The sequence below is a fragment of the Theobroma cacao genome, chromosome 6 (genome assembly GCF_000208745.1).
Source record: "Theobroma cacao cultivar B97-61/B2 chromosome 6, Criollo_cocoa_genome_V2, whole genome shotgun sequence".
Lineage (NCBI taxonomy): Eukaryota > Viridiplantae > Streptophyta > Magnoliopsida > Malvales > Malvaceae > Theobroma > Theobroma cacao.
Window position 1 is genome coordinate 18,624,300 of NC_030855.1, and position 17,310 is coordinate 18,641,609.

The window sequence follows — 17,310 nt, forward strand, 5'->3', positions numbered from 1 at the left end:
CGACTTCTTTCTTGGTCTTGAAATTCAACTTGATTAGATACTAAGAAATAATAATTATAAATATAAGCTAATAATATTGTAACATTTATTTCTGTATACATACATATATATATATATATACATATATAAATAAATATTATATATTCACTATATAGTAAAACATCTATAAATTAATATTCAATAAATTAAAAACTTCGATTAAATAATATTTTTAATCGGTTCCAACTTGAGACTAACATGGTAAATCAATAATTAGTTAAATTTATAGGATAATATATTTTTAAAAAAACATATAGATCTCACTTGATATATAAATTAATGATCTCTTTATATGTCAAAATTATATATATACATAAATCAATTAGAAAGATTTTGTAAAATCTAACTCCAATATTAATTGTTTTTTCTTGAAATTGATATATTCATAAACCTCATTTCTAACTTAGTTTATTAAGAAATTCTGATATAGTGTTCTCATATTGCAAGACAAAATTTGATATTGGCTAATAAATACTTGACCTCTTGATTGTATTTAATATTGTTGCTTGGCTCACTTATAAGATAGTTTCTCACACCTACTGTTCCAATTGCTTTTAGGTGTAATTTAGATTTTTTATATTGGGTTCACATAATACTTTACGTATTTCATCCGTTATTGTTGATTTCTTTACATTTTTGAAATGAGAAGTTATTGTGTTTAGTTTTACTGTTTGTAATATTATATGTTTTTTATATAGATGTTTTTGTTTGACTCAATGTTCATGAAGTCTATTAATTAAGTATACATCAAATGTAACTTTAGTTTGTTGTAAAAATAGATAGATTCATGACTTACATTCATGAACTTTTTTTTGTTAAACAAATGATAATTCGTAATTCGGTAATTAGGTAATATTCGTATAATTATAATACATGTATTAATTCAGTGTTTTGAAAAAACATAAAAAATATCTTGATGAATTAATTTTTTATTAATTAATATATAAATTAGTAAATTATTAATTTATCAATTAAATAATATCTCCATTAATTAATAAATTTTTATGATCTAAAGGATATTAATTTATAGAAGTTTTACTATATTCTATTTTACTTGTCTCTATTTCTTTTTGATTTGAGACAATGCATGTTAAATACTTAGAAGCATACTAAATTACAAATTAATTATATTGACTTCAACATCTTTACTAATTTTTAACCTTAACGTTTTCTTTCATTTGTCTTTTGGTTGTAATTTATAAAAATGATAATTAATGGGTACACAAGTAAAATTAACAATAAATGCATATCTATTAATTTGGTGTAATAGATAAATAAATTGAGTCATGGTCCTACTAAGAACTATAACGTAACTACTAAAACCTTATACTCTTTTTTATTTAAAGAACATTCTTTTATTATATTTTCAATATAAAATTATATCCTACATTTATTATTGTTGAAAATATCCAACAAAACTTGCAATTAGCTGTGAATTCGATTTGTAAATCGCCTATCCTCTTTGGTTTTAACTTACAAATTTATCCAACATTTCTTAAATCAGTGATTGTTATTCAATAGTGTAAAGGCTATAGATTCGACACAGTAACATCGAATCAACACGACACGATATTGTTGACAACATCTCTGTATCAAGTCGTTTTATGGTCGTAAGAAGATAAAGCACTAAAAATTAATATGCATATATACAACGACTTGATACAGAGATGACTTGTATTGACAATATATATGGAACACATCGAACGTTGAGACTTTTGTTTAACTCATAAGTGAGTAATTCAGGACAACCAGAGAAGGAACCCCATCTCTACGGTAAGGTATTTATTAGAAAGAATTGTCGTCTCTGTCATGTGACAGACACTATAAAAATTATCAAAACTCGTTGACGCTTCGTTTGATTTGGCTTCGAAACAAAACAAAGAGTTTGAGAATTTGCCTGCTGATCTCATAGTTTTCCTGCTACGAGTTGTTGTGGCTTTGTTCTTTTTAATTAATCAATTTTTATTTTTTTTAAAAAAGAACTGCATCATTTTTCCCTTTTCCCCTTAATTTGCTCACCGTCTCTCTCTGCTGTCAATGTCAATTGTAGTTTACCAAAGTTAGGAGGAAGGTACTAAGGGGCTTCCGAGAGCCCAGCTACCTACCGCGAAGTCAAATTTAGGCCCGCTTGAGTTTGAAGATTAGAGCATGCATTAATTGAAGCAAGACCATTTCATTCCAGACCTGAGAAGGTCATTGCACAACAAGCAAGCAAATTGAAAGTGACAACGAAATAGATTGACAAAGACGGCATCCTTTTCGGTAATTAGCTACTAATTGAGTCTTTGAAGAAACTAAAATTCAGTTATCTCAGGGTCAGGGAGATCCATTTGGGAGTGTTGAGATCCAATAGAAGAAGCGCAACAGCTGCAACAGTGGCCTGGTGGTGGATCCGTGCAACATACACAAGCAGGACATATAGGTTGCTTCCGAATTGGAGCTGCAACATTTATGCACATCAAGATTAAAATCAAAATTCTAAAACAAATTGCTCGCAATGGGTCAGGAATTAAGATAAAACCTAGTGGTTTACAGGTTTACCTGAATCACCAATTAATCGAACTGCATCACAGGGTAACATGGGCGATAAAACTAGAGCAAAAATAACAAAGGTTATCAGAAAAGACCTCGGGAACTCCCCTGCCATTGCCAATAAGTTCATAATGCATCAGATTTGATGATCTAAATTAGAGGTAGTAAGTGAAGCATATTTATAGAGTTCTTAAAGCCTAAGATGGATATGAACATCTGCAACTTGCACCCTTATTTCATATATTCTGTTAATTTATTGCAATTTTCCACTCAATATTTTGGTTTCGCCCAATACTCAAACTCGAGTCTTTCTTTCTTTGATTTTCTCCCCTAAATTTCCACAAGTCAGAAATTCCCATTTTTTTTCTTACACATTCATTGAAGACTAAATATTAGCTTAATTTACAAAATTTTGGGTCAGATGCTATTCGTCAATACTCAATATATTTTCTATTTTTTTAACTGCTTCAGGCCAAAGGGAGAGAAAGGGAATGATAAAATAATAATGGATGATGATCAGTGGGAAAATTTGACAGGGAGAGGGAGAAAAAATATTGGAGAAAGCAAAGCTGAAACGAGTGGTGAATCACTGTGAATGGTGATACAGTAGAGATAACTAACTATTCTTCGACTTTAGCAATAAATGTAAAACGAAATAAATTAGATTTATCCCTCCTCTTTTTCAAATTCCACCTCTAAAAAATTGTTGCACAGTTTCTTTATTATTTGTGATAGATTAATAACAGAGGTTGACTTGATAAGAGTACAAAGGGTCTTGAGTCGGTGTCGTAATTGACCAGCTGCCATTAACTTCCTCAGCAGGTTGGCCAAGTGGACAAGTGACCATCGGCTTAGGATTTTTTTTTTCTTTTTTCTTTTTTAAACTGATATAGATTTGCATTGGGAGACCATACGTGGCAAGTGGCAATAACAAGTAATAAAAACTCCATTCACAAAAATTTCCTACCAACCCACAATTGGGTAACCTGGTCAAGATTAAATAGTTTCGAATTCACATTGAATTTTAGTTATAATTTTTGTGCTTTCAAATTCAGGAAATTGGTTTTAGCAAAGGTGATAAGAAACCCAAGGATCATTCAAGTTTTGGTTTTATTTTCTTTGATATTACATTATCATTACTAATTTAGTTGGTTTTAAGTTTTTATTTAAAGTTGATAAACAATTGGAATGCTATTTATATGTATTTTTTTAATAATAGAAGAAACAAATATTAATAAAAAATAAAAGTCAAAACAATTACATCATCGTAAGTCATGATATATTTATTTTGTGTGTAAATAAACTAGAAATAATAATAGAAAAAAAAAACACAAATAATATATAAACTTAAAGAAAGTGCATCATAATTCATTACTATCGAATCGATACATATGTTGGTTTCACGAAGAACGTGAATAATAAAGCAATTTCAATCTCATTAAAGTAACTCCTTTATAAATCTCAACATATTAACACTTGATTCATATTAACATTTTTAATATATTTTGGAGTTTGATTGGACAAAAAGTATTAAAATAATGGCTTAATTACAAATCTTTTACTCTGGTCTGATAAGCTCATTAATTTAATTATTTAGATGGGGAACAACAAGACTGATTTAGGAGAGAGTTGTTCTGAAAAACTAGCATAGCTTTTATTACAAGGCAATAGATAAATTCTGAAACCAAAACTGCAACATTATTTTTTATACAGGCTCCTAAAATCTGAGAAATGTAAATACAACAGTGACAACGTCTCAGAAAAGTCATCAGATGAACTATTGATATGGGAACTAGCTGGCCACTGACCATCTTCATCCCTCAAGCCTGATGCTGAGTTATAAAACTGGCGAGTCAGAGAGAGCCAGGATTCACCATCTTAACTTTGCTGGGAAGTACTGCAGAAAATTGAATGATGTTAACAACAAATTGTGCAGGACATGATAAGGCTTAGGACCTGATCAAAGCTCAAGTTGTGCTGACCTTTTCAATCAGGGAGAGGTAGTACGGCTTGACCTTTTCGACATCAATCCGGACTTTGCTCTTGCTGTAAAGATCGTATTTGCTGCACAATTGTAGGTGGAGAAAGAGAGTTTAGTACTGGATAAGGATCAGTGTGAGCAAAATTTTAATGTGTCTAGCACTTGGGCCAGACTCCAGATTAAAAGCTAGCGAAGTCATACTTGAATATTTGAAGCCACTTCAGATTCTCAACATCCTCCTCGCTCATTAGGTGCTTGTATGCTTCTGACCTATGCAATGCTGCAAAAAAGAATAATTCAGTAAATATCAGTATTGAAATGCGAATCAGTCTTCACAGAAGAGGAAAAGTAAAAGTGGAGCCTCTTTTTTATTCCTCTTACCATAGAATGAATGGTATCTAATAATGAAAAGAGCTGCTGGCGGCAGTGTTGTGTTGTTCTCTTTGGCCACCTGAACAGAGATTCCAAAATTAGTTTGTATCATTGTAATTTTTAGTATCATGAAGGCATTGTGAATTCAGACACAGATTGGGAGAGATACCAGATACATGTAGTCATCGTGCCCCCATGACATCATCACATTGTTGAGTCCACATCCGTCTGAGTACACTCCATATTTAGTGTTGTAAGCAGAGTTATAAAAGTCAGGATTTTCCTCAAAATACTGTGCCAACAACATAATTGAATCAGAAATTATAAGATACAAAAGATCTTATTCAAAATTTCGAAGCAATGAATTGATTGTGAACTTAATTCTTTTTTGATATAGCTGTTTAAAATCTGGAAGGAAATACCTTGTGATGAACAATTGTTTTGTCAAAAGCACAACCAACAGGATATGTGTCACCTATAACACCATGGATAAAGATTAGAATTTAGAACTAGGAATGGTTAATTGGTGGTTGACATTAATCTTATTTTTATCAGTATGGTATGTAAAAGTATCGCAGATAGTAAATGGGACTGACCTACAACAGCCCATTGGGGAAGGCCTCCAAAGCTAGGATGAAGAAGCACCTTTCCAAGGTCTAAACCCCATAAAAGAAACAGAGCATATAGTTAAATACAATTTTGCAAATTGTGAAAGCACGAGTCTTAATTATAGAATCTAAAGAAATAAAAAGTTCCAATTATACCGTGGACAAGGCCTGCCAGGTGCAGCCAGTCCTCATCAGGATAGTCCTTTCTGATGGCCTCAGCTGTTTGCAGCAAGTGTTCGATTTGAGGCTCATCCAAGTCAGGGTCACTCTCATCAACTACATCATTAAGAAGTTCACAGCATTCCCATATGCTCATTCCCACCTTGTTAAGTTTTCCATACTCTTCTCTCATTCTCTTGACCTGAAATTGAGTGAACATACGAGTCCATTAACTTACAACGTACAAATATGTAGCACGGCTCGTATCAGGAAAATAAAGTGATTGCGCACATAGAAGCACGAGTTGCTTACAAAGTCATAGGTCTGGTTAATATGATTGGTCCGGTAGAAGTTCTCTACACCCTGTTGCCTCTCACTTTCAACGTGATAATCTCTGTGTGCGTATCAATAATAATTAGATTAAAACATGCGAGAAAAAGAAAAGTAAAGGAGAGGTCTTCTTGGTGCATTTTCGGGCTAGCACATGATGGGCAGGTTTTGAGCTTATTAATGGACCAGGGGTCCAATCGGCTCAGATCTTAATAAGGCCTAAGATCAAAACAGTTATACAGGTCTCAACCTCTGACAAAACTACTATGCCTCACCGAGGATAAAACTCTTCAAGATATATCAGCATGAATACAACACATTTGTATTATATCTCTCCCAACTTAACTATCAACAAAAGTAGATCCATGTTTTACAGCTCTGACCAAAAATTACTGGATTTAGGGAACTGGTATATTAATTAGAGATACTTCAAATAGACAAATATAACTACAATCTCTGTTCAGAAGCATCCATTAGTCGTAAATTAACTCAAAACTAAAGGTTCATAAACCGTACTTCATATTCAATTGCAAGTTATTTTTAACTAGAAAATTGTTCTCATCATCAAACTATAAAAAGTATGCATATCATCAAAAGGAGATGGTCCTCTGTCATTTTTCCTTGGGGACGAAATAAAGCAGCCTTGGCAGATTTGATAAATATGTGGCATGTACAGTTTCTGTATGTTTGTTTATTATTTATTTTTTTATCCATACATTGGTACTATTATCCATCCGGGGTCAAACAGAGTAAATTTGTTGCATATCTATTGCCCTTTAATTTCCTCCTTTCTTTCCCAAAATAACGTAATGTGCAGTCACGCAAAAATAATAATACTAAAAAAGCTACCTAAAAGTGTGGCCAAAAGAGTTGGTCTGTGGCACCATAAATCCCCCATCCAACACCATTCCTTTCTCAACATTATCGACTTTGTCAAACCCTGCTTCAACTCCTGATATAAAAAACCAAAATTACGAAAATATTCCATGCAATTAAATTATGGGTCATCATTAATTCTTGAAGCTCAATCATTAGTTATTTCTGATTACACAGACAACCCTAAGAAGAAGTTTAAAAATCTACAGATTCAATAAATAAATGATAAAAAATAATGATATAAGTTGAGATCAACCGATATCAGCAAAATCCCAGCAAAAGAGAGTTTTTTTTTTTTCAAAATTTATGAACCAGAAAAAGTAGTGTAACATAATCCTCTCTTAGTGAATAAAAAAAAGATTTACCCTTTGATGCAAAAACATATAAAATAGCAAAACCACATAGAACAATGAATTTTTTCCGGGATAAAAGAGTAGAGATCATAAACAATTACCAAACTCAGGTTGATCAATGAGGATAGTCATCCTGAATCAAAACAGAAGCTCAATGCCCAAGGAAAACAACAGATTTTAACCAAGAAATCTAGTGATAAAGAAATTGAGTGGGTCGTTGCGCATTAGGTCAAGCTAAAAGTTGGTATTTATAATTAGCCGGAAGAAGTCCTTCCCTGAGAATTCCCAGATCCTTTGTCCTTCCCTGAAAATCTAAACTTTTATTCCTTATATGGTATAAAACATTAATTTTCTTTGAATAAAATAATTGTTTTACAACCAGTGAAAAAAAGAAGCTGGTGCAAGTTGGCTACAGGCAAAGGAGAGAGATAGAGACTTAAAAGGGTGATGGGGATTAGCTGGCTATTCTTTTGCCCTTTTTCAGTTTTCGTTTCTATCCGAATGATTATGTAACGATCACAATCCTCTTCGTCATGACTGAGTCAGCTTTGCCTTCGACACCACAATATTCTCTGCACATCACCTGACCTACATCGTGGGATCCACTTGACGTGGCACCCAGTCATGGACTGTGACTCTCCAAAGCTCCTTTGTTGTTATTAGGCGGCTACTGTTTGCAAAATGCTACAAAAGCTTCATCACAAAACTCTGACGGTGGGAAGTGGCAATCCGCCTGCCTTACACCTGGGCCTGAGAGTACTGGGAGTTTGACACGTGTGCTATTAGTAGCACACTTGTTTATAAGACGTTAGATTTTGTATTGGCTGAAGAACAGTCCCGTACGAATCTACTAGAAAGTTACATACAATGCTCGTGGGATATTTTGAGTTTTCAAAGCACATGGTCTTACTACTTAAAAAAGAGTTTAGAATAAAAAAGCCTTGTTTGTTTTATGTTAATTTGGCTATTGATAACTTATTAACATTCTAGGATTTGTGATTATTTATTGATAAGTTTTTATCCAACAAAAAGGGATAAGGAGTGACTATAATGTGAATTTTTCATTATTTTATTTATACAGTAAATTCAGAATTTTCTCTTTTTTAATTTTAAACAAAAAAATAGTTTAATTGAAAGAGAATAATAGAAAAAAAAAGATTTTCTTTCCTTTTTTGAATAATTAATTCTGAATTTAAGTCAATTTAGAAATAAATTTGTTATAGAAATTTATCAAAATTCACAAAAAATTATTACCCTTGAATTACAATTTATAGAAAGTTAAATTATACAATTAGTTCTAGTATGATGTAAAGTAGTAGATTTAGTCCTTATACAATGATTTGTAAAAGTTGAATCCTTATACTTTCTAAAATTAACAATGTCAATTCAATTATTAACAATATTAAATTTTTTTTTATTGTTTATGATGATATAGTATTTTCTTACTAATGTGTCATTAAATATGATGATGTGGTATTTTAAATTTATTTTACAACATTCTTTTCACTACTTTATTTTTTAAAATTTTTTTGACTATTTTAAATTATAAAATACAAAAATTCAATTCTTCTTTATTTCACAATACTATTTTTTTAAATCGTATTTTTGATTTGTTTCTTTTTCAATTTTATTTAAAACTATGAGCTTACATAGAATAATTTCATATTATTTGATCACATCATATTACACTACTATTACATTATTCGTAAAGTATTATATTATCATTATCATATCATCATATCAATGTTGCATTGGTAAGAAAATGTTATGTCAACACAATCAAATTTCATATCAATATAAATAATAAAAAATTTAAAAGCATTAAACTGATATTATCAATTTTTAAAAATATAAAAATTTAATTTTTATAAATTATTATGTAGACAGTTAATCCGTCACTTTAATAGCACATGGACTAATTATATATTTCAACTTTATAGAACTAAGCTTTACTCATAAGCAAACATTAAGCAGGTTGGCAGCATGAATAATACAACGTATAAGAGCATCATAATAACTGTCATGATAGAAAAGCTTATACTAACAAACATGTCAATTTCTTTCGCGTAACACAACACATTTTAAAATGTTGATAAAATTATGCAAAATAATGTATTTTATTATAGATAACAGTTCAAATTTTCCCCGGTAACGAGGTATTGTCCATTGCACATTTTCCAATTATAACATCACCGACGACACAAAACGAGCCACATCACCCACAAAAATTTTGTTAATCTTATGCCAGCAAACTTAAGATAATATTACATATCTTGCTCGTCAATAAATTAACGTTACCTTGTCCACAAGAGACAACGTGGTTGGTATGACATGATTTAACAATGGCACTTTTTTCAAACTTTGTCGGTTTTATTTAAAGAGTGGGACAAGGTACTGTCGCAAAATATCTGGTACCAGGCCGGCTGCCAGCCCCAGCCAAGTTGAGCGGCTGCAGTGTCCGCTTTTGGAAGCACAGCTGTTGAGTTGTGATAGAGGGAGTTGGTCACAAATCGTTTTTAAAGGAAAAAATCTGAGTTGGCCACAAATCGTTTTTAAAAGAGATAATCTGATTGGTTCATCAATCATGCGGCATTCCAGTTGATGGTCTATCGGATATCTTAAGCCACAAAATGAAAAAGCTTGCCGCTGCTCCTTCTAATCCTTTTCCTATTTGCGTGGATATTTTAAGCCACAAAATGTGTTTTTCTTGTTTTTGCATCAGTCTTCTCTTTGGGATCGACTTACAATATCTTCCTTAATCATCCTGAGACTGTAATGAAGCAAACTGCTTAACCATCGAATACAAAACCTCAGCTAAGTACTTCAGTTGTTAAGCAATGATGTGGGTAGAAAAGCTCGATTGTCCAGCTGAATACAAACTGGCAATCTTTGTTTCAGACAGAACCAATTTATGCGATAACCTTTAAGAAAGCCCCCTAATGCATGAAAAAAAATCTAAGCAGGCTTGGAAGGAATTGTCTTCATTATGTCATCGTTGGCCATATGTGGAAATGTCTCCATTCACTATCATGAATATGATTAACGTCAAGTTTGCCCCAAGTCTTCTTCGTCCCATGAGCAGAAAGGGCAGTTAGATCCTCTAATGCTTTCTATACCAATGTGGCAAAGTTTTAGCAACCGCCCCGCTACATAAACTTCGCAAAACTTTAGGCTTAATAAAAAACAACGATTCCCATATTTCTTAGATGATATCCATACTAAAAGAATTAAAGAAGAGTGGGAAAAAACAAATTCACCACCAAATGAGCCTTGGCAATTGTGATTCTGACCTAACAAGGGCAAATGGCAAATAGAAGTTAACCGACTGCAGTTTATAAACTAAAGGGAACTTGGAACTCGTCTAAACCCATATCTCGACGTTTAAAAAGGATAAGGAACATGGAGAATAAACCACGTCTTGGGAAAATGAATCTCATTGTGTTACATAATCACACTGGAATGCAGCTTAAGGCCTGGATGATTGAGTTTGACATTGCTTGAGACCAGATGCGGTTAAATTAGTTACCAAGGATGAGATTAGCTAACAATTCAACAGCCTTCTCATGACCTTAGAAATTCCCTTTCCTCAGCTAGCTGCTAATACAAGTCTAAAAAAGTTCTAATGCTGTACTAAAACGGGAAAAACAAGGCGTTGGCTTCTCTACTTCAAAATTTCATTCTCTTAGCGGGACCTTGATCAATAATGGGATCAATGGCAGGAGGTTGAGTTTCTACGGCTTGCTGATTTTCTGGGTCTTTCTCTGCTTCTGCTGTTGCAAGGGGAATAAAGCCTTCAGGAAATGGGGGTGGTGGAGGAGCTGGTGGTAACTGCAATTTGAACATAAAGTTTCTCCTCAAAATCATGAAGAAATCACTTTGACAACTCTTCAAACATCAAGAGGTAGTGCTAACTTTCTTCATTAAACATGAACATCATGATATATGAATTATCAGCCAGTTTCCATATGAGTTGACTATTTTCCTAGGTACTTGAAAACCAGAATAAATTCGATGCAACTACGTCAAATCAGTGGAAAGGAGAGACAAGTAGACAATGAAGCAATAAAATCAATAAAATCACAAACCAAGATTCTTAATCCCTTGGATTATGAATCCTACAGTTGTACAAATTAACATCAATACATGAACATAAGCAAAATTTTATATTATAATAAGTTACCTTTCGCTGTAAGGAGGCGAGAATATGATCCACGCGCTTAACTTCCTTAAAGTCAATAGTCTCTTTACCACCCTTTGATTCAAAAGTTTCACTCTCATTTTCAGTATCAACTGCATCAGAAATTTAATCTGAAATATGTAAAATGCTAATAATGACATGATTTGGCACAAATAAGATACTTATGGCTAAGTACACAAGAGCAGGAATGCATGCTTACATAGAGAGTTTGAACATGGGATAGTAAGATTAAAAGAAAGGGGGCAGACAAAATGTGGGGGGAGTTGCATCTACAAAGATTTGACTGATCAGTTAAATACTTAAACTTACTCCTAGAATGGTGTAGCAAGAAAAGCTACAAGATCCAACAGTTAATATTGGCCCTATATTGCATTTGCACGATTATTTGAGGCAGACCAGATAATCCTTCTGAGAATTAACAAGCAACTCAAAAAAGCAGGTACAATAAAACCACTCAACTGCTACAAGCATGGATGATCTAACTACATTGAAGACAAAAGTATAGGTGATCAGAGGATTGTTGGCCGGTCCTGAAGACATGACTAGGTTACAAGGACAAGTAGCCAGAAAGAGAATGATCCAAAAACATGTACAAAGAAGAGTTTGCCAACTTTCGTTATAGCACAAACAAGATCAATGAATAAATCAGAAGAGTTTACAGTTCAAAAATAAAACTGTTTTAACTAGAAGAGAAGATAAATTAATAAGAGAAAAATCAGAAGATAAAAAGGTTAAGTCATGCGAATTATCAATCATGGCTGAGAACCATCAATGTTTAAAGAAATATCTTCAAACATTATAAGACAAGCAGACTCTTTCTGTGTTTTTAGATTAGTCCCTGACTCACAAATTTGAATATAAGCTTACCAGTATTTAACTAGTAAAGTGATCTTTAATGCGTTCCTACAGAAAATTTAATGGGCAACTGTATTTTTGTACACTAGGATTGTGAAAGGGTAATAATACGAAAATTGGCTGTCTCTAACTCTTGGGACTGCAAAAAGGGTTCTGCCTGTGTCTTTTGAATGAAGAGGTAGGATTCCGAGGTACAACGTAAACCAAAATGAATGCTTTGTTGAGTCTAGAAAAGGCTTGAATTATTTTAACTAAAACTAAATAACTGAAATAGTTTCCTGCTCTGTCCTTTTTCACTTTTTTCTCCCGCCCCCCCCCCCCCCTCTTTTCTTTGATAAGTAGAATGTAGTAATTTAATGAATATTAGTTTAAAAAATAAGCAAAAATTATCTCCTATAAGAAATCAGAAATGTCCTTCCATATACTAAACACATTTAAACTTTTTTAAATAATTATGTTCTTATCAATGAAAAAGGATAAAGAAAAGGAGATAGTTACCATAACCGATCTTCTCCAATTTTGATGCAGCAGTAGTAAAAGCTTTTGATATATAGTAGAGAGCACGTCCCTGTTATATGGGTAAATTATCAATATCCAAAAGGTAATATGTGCAGACACAGGATCTATGTGAAGAAAGACAGAGAATGAGAATTATATGAAAGGAAACAATAGATAATCTATCCTTTACTCTGTCCACCCCTTAAAACTCTTTTCTCCTCTTTGTTTTCCTTTCTTGATTTCTTTCTTAACAAGATATTCATTTCATGTTGAGTAATACAAATGAACACAATGTCTGAATGGAAAACCAGTTTTTGCAGTATTTCTGAAGAATTGTTGTTACCAAACTGAAATCAAATGAGACTTTAGGCGATAGCATTGTTGTGCTATAAAGAGTTAAAACATGATAAAAAAACAATATATCAAAACTTACAACTCGAGCTGCAAAGACATTGCAAAGCTGTGGTGCTTGGTAAATGGAACCATCCAAAATATAATATGCCAGCATTGGCGTGACTTTCTCTGGACCGTCCCTCTTTTGCTTACGGATAACAAAGAGGTTTGGCTCCATAACTTCACTAAGCATGTACTCCACGCCGGTCATTTTCCTATGTGAAAGAAGAAAAAGCTCATTTTTGATCTTATGGGTACCTAAATCCATAAATTAGGACTATACACCGTGATTGATGATTTAGTCAGCAAATTTTTCCAATCAAATAAAATAATTTTAGTTAAACTGGAAAAACCAAATTACTTATTTGGTGGCTACTAAATCAATTTTCAAGTAGATGTAATGCCGATCACAAATAAATAGCTATGCTTGTTATTCTTCCAGAATTACATGAAAATGCCTCATCTTCGTATAATATGAAAATTATGACTTACCCAAATCAATATTTTTTTCATACTCCCAATGGGTTTCAATAATTTTGACATTTTCAATTCCCAAAGAACACGAAAATCAAATCTTGCAACATGCAAAGAGAGTTAATTGAAGTAAAAAAAAACAAAACAAAACTTTAATTTTCTTACGAAAGTTGAGAGATGTCCAGAGGGTGAATGGAGTGCATCCTCAGCTGCTCGTTGTTGCAAGTCCAGTCATAGAACGGAGACAGAGCAAAGTAATCGAAAATCAAGTTTCGATCAAGAGGATACGTGTTTAGCCACAATTGGTCTCTGAAACATATACCTGTCATGTCTGTTCCAGGAGGCTGCATCGGCAGAGGTGGTGGCGCTTCGAAATTCCCTGCTGCCGCCGCCTGCGGTGGCGCAACCGGTGGCGTGGCCATAATTGGGGTTCTCCTATTCGGGGGCTTTTATCCGTCGAGATACAGGGTCGTTGCTTCTTAATTCTCAAAATGCCAAACTACAGGTAAATTTCACCTATTAGATAGTCCTTAATTTTTACAGTTTCACTTTATCCTAAAGTTAACGGATTACATGTCAAATTATATGACATGTTAACGTCCGCGAAGTACTTTGTACCTGTCTCAGAATTCACGCGGAATTTGAAAATGGTGAAAAATGATCAAAGCAAAAGAAAAAGTGAATTGAGATAATATTAAATAAATATATAAATGAAAGAAATAAAAAATAAATTTATTTTTGTTTTTTATTATTAAAGCGAAGAGGCATTTCTTTTTGGTTTTGCTCTTTCCTATACACTCTGCCAATGGCAAAAACTGATGCGAAAATTAACCCTTGCCTAGCGCAAGCTGAATATTGAGCTATTGCAGCAGTTGCCTTTGAACTTACATGTATACCATCTCTACTGATAGAATTAAAGCTCAACTTCGGATCAACATTAATGGTTTATTGCGTCAATTTAGTGTTTTTACACTAGGATGAAACAGTTGGCATAAGATTACTAATTCTTTGTAAGAGAAAGGGTTAGTCATGGACAACTTCTTGTCAAACATGTCCCAAGCTCTCATCAACTAGTAAATGTCGTGACTAAACTTTTATTCAAGGCCAGATTTAAGCTCTTATCGTCAAGTTAGTGTCACAAATGGTTCCACATCTTGCAAGGACATATTAACTGGTTAATCCGCAAAGCATGTCTTTCATGATAGAGGAATAGGTCTGATTGAAACCTTTTAATCAATACCTTATGATCGTGGGGTTTTTGCAAAGACTTCCTTGTACTTTTTACTGAAAGTTAATTAATGTAATTCAATTTTTTAATAAATTAGATAAATTTTATTAATATTTATATTATAAAAATATTTTTAATGAAAATTGTGTTATATAATTAAAATTTTTAAATATTTACAAATTCGATAAATTTAATAAATAATAATAATATTTAAAATGATAATCTAAAAATATAATGTAATACCCCTCAAAACTATTCTATTTAATTAATTATGATATAAAAAATTAGTAATTACTAAGTTATAATCTATATAAAATGAATAAATAAATATAATATTGGTCTAACTTTTTATAATTATACATATGCCTTCTTAGTTTGTTTTTTTGAAAGTTAGTATTTTATTTATAAGCAAAGTTAGAATGCCATGAAGAATCAAACTCCTTTTGACATATAAGCTAGCTTTGAGGAGAAGCTGATGTGTACAATTCCAAAAGGAAGCAAGCTGCTCAAAAAGTAAATATTAGCCTTCACACAGAAAGTGATAATCCTAAAAAAAAAAAAAATGTTTGACGACTTTAGTCAAATAAGTCTCGATCAATGGCGAAAAGAAGGACAAAAAATAGAAGTAACAAGAACCGAAATGGTCTTCCTCCGAAAGAAGTGACGACTTTAGTCATAGTAAAAATCAGAGATCTAGAAATTAGTGAAATAAGTTTTAAAAATAATATCTTTTTCAACTTAATAATATTTTTATTAATATTAAACTTGAATATATCTTCATATAAGTATTCACTTTTCAAGTATTGTTTACTTTTTGTAAGAATGAATTTATCTATTTCAAATATTAATTTAAAATTATATTTATTCAACAAACACTCGATGTAATTTTTTTTTTAACTTTTGATATATAATAGATATTGTTTAGTACAAGTATTTTTTCAGAAATAAATATGAGTTCTACGATGTCTTTTCTTTTCACTCGTGTAGTGAGGGAATTTTTCATGTATAAAACAGTTCCATCATTAACTGTTTCCAAAATCTTGAAGAAACTTTTGTCATTACATATATGATTAGTTGCAATAGTGTCAATCCACCATACTCCATCCTTTTGGAGAATATTAACCTTGAAAACCATAGCTATAAATTTGTTGTTGTTCACACCTTGTGTCTTATTTTTCAAAAGTTTACATTTCATCTTGAAGTGTCTAAGTTTGTTACAATGAAAATATGGTCCTTTTTGTTTCTTTTGATCTTATGACTTTTGTCATTCATAACCATGGAATGTTTTTTTTTTTTGTTGCGCAAGACCCACTTGTTTGATAGTTTGTATTCCATCATATGGACCTTTGAAATTTCAAGATTTTTTTCATTAAAATCCTTTTCGTTTTCATTTTGCTTGACTTCTTCTTATTTACGATAATTTTTTTCTATTCGAAGATGATTACTAAGGTCCTCGAGAGACATTTTCTCTTTTTTATGTTTTAGAATTTTCTTAATGTCTCTCCATAAAAGGGTGTAGACACCTAAATAAAAAAAAAATTTAAATTAAATAAAATAAAATAAATAATAATTAAAAAAAATGGGGATGGCTGGGCGTACCTTCGCCGTCCCATCCCCCACCCACTACGCGTGATGGGGGTTCTGGCCACCAACTCCAGGGGGTGCCAGAACCCCCTCGCCGGGTTGTCCAATTTTTTGGACAACCCGGCTCTTTAAAAACCCTGCGACCTGCAAAAACAAAGGGGGATCGGGAAAAAAACCAGCAGTTAGCCACAAGGAACCAAAAAACAAAAAAACAACAATAAAAAAAGAAAAAGGGGTGAGATCTGAGAAGAGGAAACGGTAGAGACAGAAAAAGAATGAACGGCCGGCGGAGAGAAGAAAGGAGAGAGCTTGACGTCGGCAACGGAAGGCGAAGTGATTCACCGGGTAAGAGAGAAATCCGAGAAGAGAGGGGAGGACGCCGGCGCCGGCGAAGAGAGAAGAAAAAGATTTTTAGAGAGAAGGGAGAGGGTGCGGTTTAGAGAGAGAAACAGAAATGAGGGAATGAATAAAAAAGGCTAAAAAAGAACTTTTATACCCAGAAGAAAGAGGGCAAAACGGTGTCGTTTCAGAGGAAGGAGGGCAAAACGGCGTCGTTTCAGAGAGGCAAGCAGAAGCTGGAAGGTCCAGGCCAAACGGCGTCGTTTTGAGTGGCTTTACAGGCATCAAACGGTGCGTTTTGGGTCCTACTTCGTGGGCTTCCAGAAACAGGCCGAGGTGTTAGATTTGGGCTCCCGCGGGTCGCCGAGTTGGGCCAATCGCAGCCCAACAAGATATAACCTTTTTTTTTGTTTTGATTTGCTTGGGTTTCTTAGTGTTGGGTCTAGCCCATTTTAATTAAAATACATTTTTTTTAGGAAAGAAATATTTAT

At 32.9% G+C, this 17,310-nt stretch overlaps 2 protein-coding genes across 2 annotated transcripts; both read right to left on the bottom strand.

Moving 5' to 3' along the window:
* On the bottom strand, positions 4,039-7,685 carry LOC18596054 (inositol oxygenase 1). The gene is made up of 11 exons (XM_007024299.2): positions 7,352-7,685; positions 6,871-6,973; positions 6,004-6,085; positions 5,689-5,893; positions 5,521-5,580; positions 5,347-5,399; positions 5,094-5,216; positions 4,934-5,003; positions 4,754-4,832; positions 4,554-4,635; positions 4,039-4,468 (listed from the first exon to the last, which is right to left on the bottom strand). Exons 1-11 carry the CDS (start codon positions 7,380-7,382, stop codon positions 4,442-4,444), a joined length of 915 nt encoding a protein of 304 aa, XP_007024361.2. The 5' UTR covers positions 7,383-7,685; the 3' UTR covers positions 4,039-4,441.
* Positions 10,608-14,180, bottom strand: LOC18596055 (mediator of RNA polymerase II transcription subunit 6). Its single transcript, XM_007024304.2, has 5 exons — positions 13,834-14,180; positions 13,235-13,409; positions 12,802-12,871; positions 11,431-11,540; positions 10,608-11,078 (listed from the first exon to the last, which is right to left on the bottom strand). The coding sequence occupies exons 1-5, from the start codon at positions 14,088-14,090 to the stop codon at positions 10,917-10,919; spliced, it is 774 nt and encodes a 257-aa protein (XP_007024366.1). The 5' UTR covers positions 14,091-14,180; the 3' UTR covers positions 10,608-10,916.

Coding starts and splice junctions, on each gene's coding strand:
- LOC18596054 (XM_007024299.2), bottom strand. CDS start 7,382: ATGACTATCCTCATTGATCAACCTGAGTTTG. Junction 5,581..5,688: donor CCTGGCAGGCCTTGTCCACG/GTATAATTGGAA, acceptor TATGGGGTTTAG/ACCTTGGAAAGGTGCTTCTT. Junction 5,217..5,346: donor AAACAATTGTTCATCACAAG/GTATTTCCTTCC, acceptor TTGTTGGCACAG/TATTTTGAGGAAAATCCTGA.
- LOC18596055 (XM_007024304.2), bottom strand. CDS start 14,090: ATGGCCACGCCACCGGTTGCGCCACCGCAGGCGGCGGCAGCAGGGAAT. Junction 13,410..13,833: donor CTGGACATCTCTCAACTTTC/GTAAGAAAATTA, acceptor TCTTTCACATAG/GAAAATGACCGGCGTGGAGT. Junction 11,541..12,801: donor ATTGGAGAAGATCGGTTATG/GTAACTATCTCC, acceptor TTTCTGATGCAG/TTGATACTGAAAATGAGAGT.